The following is a 13,164-nucleotide window of genomic DNA, read 5'->3' as shown; positions in this document are numbered from 1 at the left end:
ACACGTGGGGAACCCAACAACGTTGGAAAATCCCATTGTCCCATAATGAGGTCTACTACAAGTCAAGCACAGAGATGATATAGTTTGTACTGGCCCAAACTTAATTAATGGTATCTTGATACATTTGTGATGTGAGGATTGAGAGATTCCACATGAAGAGGCTCCTTACCTTTGGCATGGTCATCAATTAAACTGGTCCTACAGCTAAAATGTCAGTGGAAAATGAACGGATTTGCTAATCTATTATAAGACATCTTCTCCTGCAATGAGACAATGGAGAGACTGAGGGAGATGAAATTAGCTGGAAGAACTGGTAGTGATGGCAAGAAAGATGAGTGGGGTAGAATATAGCCTGCGCAGAAGATTACAGAGCACTTTAGGAGGTTTGGGTGAGGGATAGCCATTGAGGGAACACGCTGTGTGCAAGAGTGAGAGTAATAGACAATTACTCTGGGTGAGAGGTGTGTACAATGGCAGAGTTTTTGCTAGAAGATAGGAGGTGGTGCCTAATAGCCACCTCTTTTCAAATGCAGTCCAACAATACACATTGAATAGTAATTCTTGGCTTACAGCTTTTAAAGTGGATGCAGCTATGGTTTTGATATGGTGCCCATAGCTTCAATGCTTTGGACATCTGATAACAGTGAGCACTTCTACTCGAGCACACACTTTAATGCAAACAGCACCACAGAAACAGGACACATAAATGATGAGGTGAGCAAGAGAAGACTGGTAGACAAAAGTCACCATGCCCACACAGCGAAACCCTTCATGAAAATTTCCCCAAATTAACACTCAGCCAAATTATGAGAACATTCTGCTGTTGGTCTCTATTCTACAGCAATCCAAGTTAGTTTGCAGATTTCACAAAAGTTGTGTGAGCAGTGACATTTTAAGTCCTCATGGTGATATTTTTATCAAAAATCTGCCATTCATTTTTCAAAATGTGGACAGATACACTGTGCTATTGCAAAACATGACACTCTAAGCATTACTCTATAATCAGGCAATCCTAACTAGTTTAGGGAAAATCAAAGCAGGCAAACTGTTTAAGATTGAAGTCTTTGGACACAACACATATACTCATCTGTCAAGATTGCATCTGCCCCTATGAACATATCAATCACACAAGCTGAAGGGGACGCAATTAATCAAGCCTTTGGTAGCACAAACTGACTGGAAATGGACATTGAGTAACAGCAACTGTCTGAGTTGTTCTGAACTTTGCATTATCACAGCTTACAAAATATGTAACTTTGCTCATGACCCATCAATGGAGAGCAAACATAGGTAGCAACAGCTGTCAGTACTTCTCATCCTTCAACTATTCAGCTGCACTACTGATACTGCAAGTAAAAGGATCACAGAGCTTATCTAAGAGTCATTCCCTGAAACAGCCCATCACACAAACTCCTTCTACCCCTTATATTCTGAGTGACAGGTGCCTGAAGCAACTGGAGACCTTCAAAACTACATGTGAGGACCACAGTTAACAAAATTGGTTTCTTTCTCTTTTTGAACAGTTATCAACACTGTTAAACTCTAAACTATTTACAATATTCAAGCTTCAGTCAAGCTTGGTGTTTACATTGGAGGACTAGAGATCACCTTAATCCCTCAATGTCACACACTCTAGCCTCAAATATTTTCTGCACTTAGATTTTCAATTACCCAAATTCAGCCTGTTTAATTACATATATTTCCCTGGGTAGGATAATGAGAAAAGCCTACTGCTGACATAGCAAATACACGATTAAGAGAATTCACAATTTACAGCTACTGGAGTTCTCAAAGCAGTTACCTAATATATGTTTGGCTTCCCCATTATGGAAGAAATAATTTTGCAGAACAACTCACAGGCGCGAGTGACTTTTTGTTTTAAATGGGCAGCCCTTGCCCTCAAGCATCTATCCCCAAAGGTATGTGGGAGACCAGTAAAGTTATTCGAGTTATCCAATTTCCCTTCAAGTCTACCACTACTGCAGCCTTGGACAGGTCATTTCTCAAATTCTCAATGCATAAGGTAGTCAAGTCTGATCAGTCTGTACACTATCTCTCCCTTAAATTTGAGTTTGCACATCCAGTTCTTGAGCTTGTAGCAAACTGAAACACATTGCCACAATTAAATGCATCTTCCTTCTAACACCTTTGAATACCTTTGTTACATCCAATATTCTTTCCACAGGCTGATCATTACTACATAAATATCAATATTAAAAATCAGGTCATCGGAAAGTCATGGAGACTTAAGGTTTCAAAAGCTCGAGCATCCACAATTCACACTTGCACCACAAATCATATGCTTAATATTCCATTACGATGTTCAATAAAATATCCCATCTACAATAAAAAAATAAGTCAAAAGTCATTTTTCAGAAAGCTAAACAGAGTTCTCAGTCATTGCCTCATCCTCCGTTTCTACTCAGGGTTATGGCTCACAGTCTACTAGGCAGTCTCCAATACCTTACCCAAGTAGCTACCCTACATTAAGAATCAAGGAGTAAATATTTGCAGACTGGTCAGTTCACAAAGGGCAATTCAGCCAATCCGAAGGCTGCTGCCATACACATTACTCAAGCATACACTTTCAAAGTGAGGTGAATGGATAGAGGTCGGTACTGGTGGATGAAGCTAATTTTGCCATCTCTTTCTGTGCACTTAAACTAATTATAGTCCTTTTCATGCCAACTATGATTAAATAAATGAACACAGGCCTTGGACGTCTGATTGGTATGGCTGGATTATATATTGGCCCTAAGAATACAAACAGTGAGCTGTAGAAATGAAAATTTCTAACTGCAGACAACTATTTTCTCACATTAGTTGATCAAGTTCATATGCCTAGCTCTAACTTAAGTTCCTTCATCGCCCTTCTAGGGCAAGAACCCACAGTGCCGACAGTCAAGACAACAAAGACATAATGAAAAAGAAAGTTTGTAATAAAGTGAAACAGAAAACTCATGGGCAGGTATCACGAAATGTGCAGATGTGTATTGATTTTAGTAAAAATGTGTTGCTGGGAAAACACAGCAGGTCAGGCAGCATCCAAGGAGCAGGAGAATTAGCGTTTCAGGAATAAGCCAATTCCTGATGAAGGGAACGTCGATTCTCCTGCTCCTCAGATACTGGCTGACCTGCTGTGCTTTTCCAGCAACACACTCTCAATTCTGATCTCCAGCGTCTGCAGTTCTCACTTTCTCCCTGTATTGATTATTACTACAGATAAAGGAAATACACTAGCTATATACTAATGTGCTCTAGAAGGCAAACACCATCAACACAATGAGCTTAGCTAGACCACATTAACTGTTCTATCAGGGATACAAGCCACAAAATTATTGCGTCCAACGTAACCCCTGTCCATGAAAATAAATATAAACAAACGTAAACTAACAATATGCTTTAACTCATGACTTTTCCATGTACTTTAATTGAAACCCATTTCATGAAGCTTTCTTTTTAAGTAAGACATATGGCACTTGCCTCAAAATGTTGCTCCATAACCTGAAGCTTGCCTTCCTCAGGGCACCTCTTCAGAGCTCGGTCAGCATACTGAAGTAGGATTTCTGCCATCTAAAAGAACGATTTTAAAATAAGTCAGTATAATACAAAACGTCTAAATACAGGCCTCTGTTGCAACTCTATGGCTTCATCACAACACAGTACTTAGTTAAAGACTAGTCAAGTAAAAGCTAGAAAGTTTAGCTCTCTGCATAAATAGGACAACTTTGTCTTGTTCAAAACGTGTATACTTAAAGAACAAATAGCTGAATGCATAGTTTGCTGGCTACAAAACACAACTGAAAGTAGGGGATAAAAATAGTCAGGCTGACAAAAGCTGGAAAATGTTATTCCACTGTTGTTCGTCATTTACACAGACAATTAGGACTCAGAATTCCAGAGTACAACTTCAGAATGTACTGATATCAAATTGGGAGGTGCAGTGAGTATGAAGGAGGCAAAAGTACATTAGCAAATCTGTAGAATAGTAATTAGCTTCAACATAAATAATTGTAAGCAGCTACATTTTGGATGATTCGTTAGGAACATCATATATTTCTTAAAATAAAGGGATCCAACTGAAGCAAAAATGTCAAGGAACATGTGGCACAGACAAACAAATCACAAAGGACAGACACACGATAACAAGGTTAATACGAAAAAAAAGCAAACAAAAAAATTGGTTTTCAGTTTATCTCTGTAGAAATCAAAGAACCATTGTTATACTTGTGAACAACCTTGGTCAGAACATGTCTGGGGAGTACTGGGCCCATGCTACAAAATGGCTAGAAAAGTATGGAAGGTGATGGCAAAAAGAATTTTTCTGATACCAGAACTAAAAGTACTATATTTATCAGGAAAGTGTGAAGAAGCTGGAGAGAACGCAGTCACAGAAAAAGAGGGGCCATTCAAGCCAAAGATAAGGAGGAATTTCTTCAAATTCAGGGTAGTGGATTTCTGAAATTCTCAACCCCAAAGGGCAATGGAGGTTCAGTTGTTGAGTAAGTCGAAAACACAGGTCAACAAATTTACAGATATTGAGGACATCAAGGTGAATTTAGTTGTATGATGGAGCAGTTTGATTGGCCAAATCATCTACTCTTGCTTTACTTTCTTATGTTCTCTATGTTCTACTTGCCAAAAAATAAAAGGAAAAGCAATGACTTGTCAAAATTTGTCTTGATTGAGAAAGAGTCCAAGAAAGCAGTCCACTTGCAAGTAATTCTAGATACAGGAGGCAAAAGTACAAGATAATCACTAATAAACAGACTGAATGGTCTGTTTTGGTGTAGAAACTTTTATTCAACAATACTGAAAATGAATGTAGGTCACCATATGCTGCTTAAAAGCACTGTTACATGACAGAAACAAAAGCAGAAATTACTGGAAAATCTCAGCATGAGTCTGGCAGCATTCGTGGAGAGAAATCAGAGTTAACATTTCTGATCCAGTGACCCCTCTTCAGAACTGATGGCAGCTTGGGAAGAAGTTGGTTTTCATGCAGAAGATCAGGCGGGAGCAGAGGGGGTGAGGAATAACCGATAGATGGAGATAGAGCCCAAAGAGAGAGAAGAACACTTGGACAGGCAAAGGTGTAGATAATGGTCAGCCTTGAAGAATGAGTGGCTACTAATGGAGACTATTAGTGATTAATGTAGCATACCGAAGGGTCTGTTTCCGTGCTATATGACTCTGTGATAACAAGACCCAGTGTGTAGAGGTTGGGGTAAGGACAGAGGAGAAGATGCCCCATGCTCTAAAATTGTTGAATTCGATACTGAGTCCAGAAGGCTGTGGCGTTCCCAAGCAGAAAACATGGTGCTGTCCTTCCAGTCTGTGCTGAGATTCACTGGAGCATGCAGCAAGCCTCAGAGAGAGATGTTGGCCAGGGAACAGGGTGGTATATTGAAGTGGCAGGCAACTAGACAGCTCACGGCCTTTTTTGTGGGCAGAATGTAGATGTTCTGTGAAGCAGTCACCCAGTTTATGCTTTGTTTCCCAAATGGAGTGGAGACGACATTCTGAGCAGTGAATACAGTGAACTAGATTGAGTGAAGTGCAGGTAAAACGCTGCTTCACTTGGACGTTATGTTTGTGCCCTTGGATACGGAGGAGGGAAGAAGTAAACAGACAGGTGTTTCGCCTTCTTTAGTTGCAGGGAAGGTGCCATGAGGCTTTGAGAGTAAAGGAGGATTGGACCACGGTATCTTGGAGAGAATGGTCTTTGCGAAAGTCTAACAAGGGAACCTAACTAACCGAGGACACAAATTGATGTTTTCTACCACTGTGTCTAAGCAAGTCAATCTCATTGACAGAAAACCGAAAACTATGAAAATCAACATATTCTATCCTTTTCATTTGTAATCTTTACCCATAAGGGTTTTGTCTTTTTACCCCCTTTGTCCCCCATCTATAAACCTTTAGAGAGCTGGATCCCAGCCTGTTTTATTTAATGGATGTTTGTGCATTCAGATTAAGAGCAAAGTAGTTCAAGTAGCTCAGTTAACAACCAGTTTGATCACTCATTTGTTAAATGCGTTTTGCCTGCAATGTCCTATTTTTGAGTTTATTGAGAAAATCAGGTAAAGTCTCTTCCGTTCTAGATAACTGTAATAAAGAGAAAAGAAATGATGATTTTGATGAACAAATAAAATATTTATACTCATGTTATGGCCTGTAGAATAGTAAAGCTCAATTATCAATGTAATCCTCCTGTCAGAGATGTAATCATAACACTGGCACTCATGGTTCGAACGTTACTCGCCACTTATCACTTCAAGCCTGGATAGTGTCCACATCCTACTGCATATGGATATGGCTACTTGAGTATCTGAGGTGCTGTGATAGCTGCAATCATCAAACATCCCCATTTCTGACATTGTTGATGAAACGCTGAAGCTGGTTGGGCCTAGGACACCACCTTGAAGAACTCCTACAGTGATGATACATGGCTGAGATGATTGACCTCTAATAACCAAAACCATCTTCCTTTGTGCGAGAAATTACTCCAACCAACCAAGTTTTGTTCACCCACCCAATTCCCATTGTCTCCAGATTTGCCACGGCTCCTTGATAGCAAACTCTATAAAATGCTACCTTAATGTCAAGGGCAATCACACCCACTTCACTTCTAGCCCTCTCTTTCAATAAACAGAGGCTTAATAGTGATCCAATGCAACAGTTTTAGACTTTCTTCCCCTCTTGAGCAACACTGAATGAAAATCAAAGTCTTTAACTGCACATTTAAGACCAGCAGCTCATTTTCTGATGAACTGAGGTCCTGGGCATTTAATTAACTGTTCAACACTACACAAGTTACTTTCTAATAGATAAATGAGGGAAGACAAATCCCATTAAGAAGCGATACTTTACCCGATCAGCCACAACACCCTTCCGCTTACTCTGATCTCCAAACAAACCTAAGGATAAAGAGAGATGGTTATAATTAGAACATCTATGCTTCACACAACTTGCATATGTCTATGGGAAAATGTGTTGTATTGAAGTTGGTGTTGGGGCTACCCTATGATAGTACAGCAAAAATGACTGACAACAGCCCCAACAAGCTTGCAGTATGTTTAACAGAAATTATAGAGTGTGAGAAACACCCTTTTAATGCATTCTCAGCACAGAGGACAATGGCAGTTTGTTCCTTCAGTAAGATTGGATGTGCAAAATTCTTTGCTACCCTAAAGATAAGAACATTTCATACTAATGAAATTTAAGATTTTTCTAATCGGTCAGTTATAATACTACTACAAGTAGGTTTTAATTAAGAGTCTTTAAGATAATCATAGATATAGATTCTTAAGTGTTTATATATAAAATCACTGAAATATTTGAAAGAAAGGTATAAAAACTAATTACAAGGGGCCTCCATTATCTCATTACTATCACAGTTGAGAATAAAAGGTCACAAGTAACCATGGGAAGTTCAGTTTCCCTATATTCTAGATTAGAGTGGTGCTGGAAAAGCACAGCAGTTCAGGCAGCATCCGAGGAGCAGAAAAATACATATTTCGGGCAAAAGCCCTTCATCTATTCCAGCACCACTCTAGTCTAGAATCTGGTTTCCAGCATCTGCAGTCCTTGTTTTTACCCAGTTTCCCTATATACCAAACGTGGCCCATTTAGATCATAGCAACAAGACTAATTGAATGATGCAGTGGAAACCCAATCCTAGTTGAACAACTCAGCACTAATTAACCAATAATATACACTGAAAGGGAGTATGCGCCACCATGTTAATGTTACAAGAAAAGTGTGCAGAAGACACCTGTATTTGAAATTAGAGCGTCATTGACCTTTCTTCCGTTCTGAGCTGCGGATTAAGAGGGTAATTGAACCCTCACATTGAGGCCAGCTTCAAGGGAAGTCTTTGGCCACTCCTTGTACTGTACCAGTGGAATAGATGAATAAATTACCACTTGCCTCGAGCTCTGCTGCTGTCTCCTGAAAATTTATGATCTCCGTAAGACTCACTCCTATAGTTGAGAACAATGAACCAGGTAGTAATGCTAAAATATTGTCCTTTCACCTTCAGAATCCCAAACAAACAGAGCTGCGTAGGTCTAGTTGCAGTTGGCCATAAATGTCAAAAGTGACAGTACCACAATAAGTCAAAACCAAATTGATGGCCTAAGTGAGAAATCGCCAAGGCGGCTGAAGTGTGTAATCACATTTTCTTTAAAAACCCATCATTTCAAAACATTGGATGTTGCTTTAGTTCCCATTTGAGCAATGCTGGACTTGACCTTAAGTGCTAGGCCAAGGAGTGGAAGAGTTTCTGTTTTCAATCTGAAAATCTTTTTAGTTGACAACATTCCATCTTTTTTTCCCCTAATTTGATCATACCTACTCCATTGTAACTCTTATCTTCTTAGTAACCACCTCTGGTTCCAAGAAGAACAGTGCTAACGTTCCTCAATTTCTCCCCACAACTGCAATCTACATGCTGGTTATATCCTGCTAAATGTCCTCTATGTTCCTAGATCCATTAATAACTAGATGTTATATTCCTGCAACGTTAATGGATGGATAAACTTTGATTGGGACATGGGGCATGACATCCCTGTTCTTCATCAAAAGCAATACCATGGGATCTTTGTTACCAAAGTGCAGACTGGGCCCTGGTTTAATTTTCAATCCTAAACACGGTATTTCAAACAGTGCTGCGTGGAGGACTAACCCTGAATTGCATGTTCAAGTCCTGGAAATGCACATGAACAAATAACATTCTGACTCAGAGAAAAGAGTGCGACCCATTAATCCAATGGTCGCACTTTTAGATTGGATAGCTAACACATAGAAAATATGTCATAAAGATTCACTGGATAGTAATGACATAAAACTCTAATTTAGAAACAATGGTCAGCAAAACAGAGGGAGATGGACCCATAGCATACACTACTGTACTAACAGACTGTAAATTATGCAGCTAATTAATTATTCACTTTTTTATTTATGGCTTGGTTCCACTTCAGTCATTAAGAATGAACAGCTACTGTTGCAGCAATGCTACTTTGCAAGTGTTTCTATCTGAAATAGTCTATTAAGACATATTTAATTCCAGTAACTAGTGTGTGATCTCCACTAGGCATAACATACATTTATGCCTAGTGGAGAAAAAAATCTCAAATACGGTTTGTCTGCAACGAAGTTATGCTTTACTCATCTGAGAATGGATATAATGCATCAGTTAGTGAAAAAAAGTACATTAAAGTTTCACTTTATTTTGAAGAAGAACCAAAATACAACTTAATCTTTTGATTTCACAGTTTATATTTGCATTATTTTCCAACTTTGTTACCTAAACTTAGTTAATTATTGTAACAGGAGATTTTTCTTTTCTTCCACTCCCAATCAATAACAATGGAAAATTTAGTTCAAGTGTAAAGCACTGAAACAACTTTTTTAGACAAATATTTGAAAACTAAATAGTAGAAGTATCTATGGAGAATATTGATACAGGGGAAAAAGAATTCTTTGAGTGTGTATCATAAAAATCGAAAAAAAACTGAGAGAACTACAAAAGATACAAATGTAATTGTGAAAATCAGGAAAATTGGTTTCTAATTTTATGCTATTTCAGGGAAAATAAATTCAATTTAAATTAAAATTGACTTCATTCAGCTGTATCTGTGGGCAGTCTGCACAGCGGCTCCTTTGTTTTATGTAAAGTTATTTCAGAAAAAACAACATATACACACAGTACATGCAATCAGGCCAACTATTTTTTTATTAAAAACAACAGCCCATATTCTCTTTGTTTGTTGTATCTTATTAAAAATGCAATATCTGCACAAACATCCTCACTGTTGCAGTTGATTTCCTGTTGTGATGAATTGCTTACTCTTTCTGTTAATGTTTTCCTCTGCCTTTATAATAATATGACATTCATACAAACCAGTAATTCTAAAATTTGATTGTTGGGATACTTTAGAGCAAACTCATGGGCACGTTCTATAAGCTCATGCCTTAACATTAACAAGCGCGGTGAGGGTTATAAAAAGTAATATTTGTGGGAACTGATCCGAACATGCACATGCCAGCAATTTTACAGCAACAGACAATGGTGCTTCCGAGTATTTTGTGTACTATGGTTCTGGAGACCTTCTCTGCAGCTTCACTTCATACATTACCAGACCATCTTTGGTACCTCACCACATCAACTAATTATAACCATACTACATCCCCCATCACTGAAATAACTCCACGAAGGCTGGTATACTGTCACCAAGTCACCCTTTACTTACATGTGCATGGCACATGAGATCGACTGAAACTATAGCAGACCGGCTCCGAGCCTGAGCAGGAATCCTGACATTCCTGTTTTTAAGTTATCAGCCAGGGCTCCCTGACTGAACGAGATTAACATCTCAATCAGGAAACTCATATTCTATGAGGTCCACCTGGCTGACATAATCCAAATCACTACACCACCACATCGCATCCCATGTATTAAGTTCTGGAACAAATGAATTGCTAATTTCATAGAAAATGCACTCTTACATTTGCAAGTCATTCTTACAATCAGTCTCGCCAGAGCCAAATTAAGATTTTGTTCAGATTTTTTCAGTACCAACTGCACTTAAACTTTTGCCAATCAGTCCTTAAAGGTAGACAAGCAGGTGGCTGGAAGAACACAGCAAGCCAGGCAGCATCAGGAGATGAAGAAATCAACATTTCGAGTGTAATCTTTTTTCAGGACTGAGGGTGGGTGTAAGGGGAGCTGCAGATAAAAGGATGAGGTGTAGGGTGAGGATAGGTGAACATAGGTAGAGGATGCGAGCTGGTTGGTCGATGGGAGGAATGAATCCGGTTGGTGGCTGGAAAGAAGAGTCAATGAGAGGAATGGAAGAGAGGGGTAAGGGCTGGGAAGGGAGTCATGAGAGGGAAGGGAGGTTATTTGAAATTGAAGAACTCAATGATGCATCCCCTTTGCTGTAAGCTCCCAGGCGGAAGAGGTGGTGTTGTTCCTCCAATTTGTGGTCTAATTCACTGTGGCAATGGAGGAGGCCAAGGATGGTCATGTTAGAAAGGGAATGGGAAGGGGAATTAAAATGGGCGGTGACTGGGAGGTCCGGTCGGCCCTTGCGGGCCTGGCTGTGATGCTCGGTGAACCGTTCCCTTAGTTTATGGTTGGTTTTCCCCATGTAGAGAAGACCACGTCAGGAACATCTGATGCAGTAAACTAGGTTGGAAGAGAGGCAGGTGAACCTCTGTCTCACCTCGAAAGACTGTTTGGGGCCCTGGATGGAGGTGAGGGAGGGTGTGGGGGGTTGGGGGGAGGGGGGGGGGAGGTGGGGGAGGTGAGGGAGGCGGGGGGTGGGGGGGCGCGGGGGGAGAGAGATAGTGTACTGGCAGTTTTTACATCTTTTCTGGTTGCAGGGGAAAGTACCTGAGGTCAGGGAATCAGACTGCAAATTGGAAGAAAAATATCTCATCCTTCATCTGGACAGCTACAGCCAGAGGACTCAACACAGTTCTCCAATTTCAAATACACTTCCTTCCCATCACCAGATTCACTTCCCAGCTTCTCCCCCTCCCTTCCATTCCTCTCAGTGATCCTTCCATCCAGCCACCAACCGGATTCACTCCTCCCATCCACCAAACAGGTCGTTCGCTCTTCACTTATCCCCACCTTTAGGGAACATCTCCGGGACACATGCACCCCACCGTCACATGGTCCAACATTTCAACACCCTATCCCACTCTGCCGAGGACATGCAGGTCCTGGATCTCCTCCATCGCCATTCCCTCACTACCTGACGTCTGGCGGAAGAACGCCTCATCTTTCGTCTCGGAACACTTCAACCTCAGGGTATCAATGTGGACTTCACCTGTTTCCTCATTTCCCCTCCACCCACCTTCCAGCTCAGCACCATCCTCATGACATGTCCTACCTGCCAACCTTCCTTCCCACCTATCTGCTCCAACCTCCTCTCTGACCTGTCACCTACATCCCCACCTCCATCTATCTATCTATTGTACTCGTGGTTACCTTCTCCCCAGCCCCACCCCCGTCCAATTAATCTCTCCACCTCAGAGGCTCCCTGCCTTCATTCCTGATGAAGGGTTTCGCCCAAAATGTCGAATTTCCCGCTCTTCGGATGCTGCCCGACCTGCTGTGTTTTTCCAGCACCATTCTAATCTAGACTCTGATCTCCAGCATCTGCAGTCTTCACTTTTGTCCACTTATCCCCACCTCACCACCCTGCCCCAACCCCCCATTTATTGGCAGCCCCCTCCCCACCCATACCCACCCCTATTCCTGAAGAAGGGTTACACCCAAAACGTTGACTTCTCCACATCCCGTTGCTGCCTGGCTTGCTGTGTTCTTCCAGCCTTCTGCTTGTATAGATTCCAGCATCTGCAGTTTTTATTTGTCTCTAATCATTCATAGAATCATAGAGATGTACAGCACAGAAATAGACCCGTCAGTCCAACTCATTCATGCCAACCAGATATCCCAACCCAATCTAGTCCCACCTGGCCCATATCACTCCAAGTCCTTCCTTTTCATATACCCATCCAGATGCCTTTTAAATGTTGCAATTGTACCAGTCTCCACCACTTCCTCTGGCAGCCCATTCCACAAATGCACCAACCTCAACATGAAAAAATTGCCCCTTATGTCTCTTTTACATCTTTCCCCTCTCACACTAAACCTATGCCCACACTACCCAATGTCCTGTACAGCCGCAATATGACCTCCCAACTCCTGTACTCAATACTCTGACCAATAAAGGAGAGCATACCAAACACCTTCTTCACTATCCTACCTACCCGCGACTCCACTTTCAAGGAGCTATGAACGTGCACTCCAAGGTCTCTTTGTTCAGCAACACTCCCTAGGACCTTACCATTAAGTGTATCAGTCCTGCTAAGGTTTACTTTCCCAAAATGCAGCACCTCACAGCAGTATTCTTCAACATGGTAATTTGCTTGTAAGCTTTATGATAACAAATTTTAAAGACTTTGTTTGGTTTATTCGTCTGAACTAACGTACTCAAATAAAATTTTTATTCATCACAATCTATTTCGTAACACAACATGGTCTAGGGTGACAAATAAACCAATTCAGAAATGATCCAAATCAAATTATTCACCACCCTTCCAAACTGGATTCCCTAATTTGGAAAAAGTCCCAAGGAATTCATG

At 40.8% G+C, this 13,164-nt stretch overlaps 1 protein-coding gene across 3 annotated transcripts in view; it reads right to left on the bottom strand.

Annotated features, from left to right (window-relative positions):
* Positions 1 to 13,164, bottom strand: part of vps8 (VPS8 subunit of CORVET complex) — a 554,976-nt gene that overhangs the window by 448,675 nt on the left and 93,137 nt on the right. For all 3 annotated transcript variants that reach the window (XM_072578743.1, XM_072578745.1, XM_072578746.1), the window contains 2 exons: positions 6,874 to 6,920; positions 3,484 to 3,573 (listed from right to left, as the gene is read on the bottom strand). In XM_072578743.1, the coding sequence (XP_072434844.1) occupies positions 3,484 to 3,573; positions 6,874 to 6,920 (137 nt within the window). The remainder of the gene's footprint in view (positions 1 to 3,483; positions 3,574 to 6,873; positions 6,921 to 13,164) is intronic.

This window comes from Chiloscyllium punctatum, chromosome 10 (genome assembly GCF_047496795.1).
Source record: "Chiloscyllium punctatum isolate Juve2018m chromosome 10, sChiPun1.3, whole genome shotgun sequence".
Lineage (NCBI taxonomy): Eukaryota > Metazoa > Chordata > Chondrichthyes > Orectolobiformes > Hemiscylliidae > Chiloscyllium > Chiloscyllium punctatum.
This window is presented reverse-complemented; position numbering and strand designations above follow the sequence as displayed.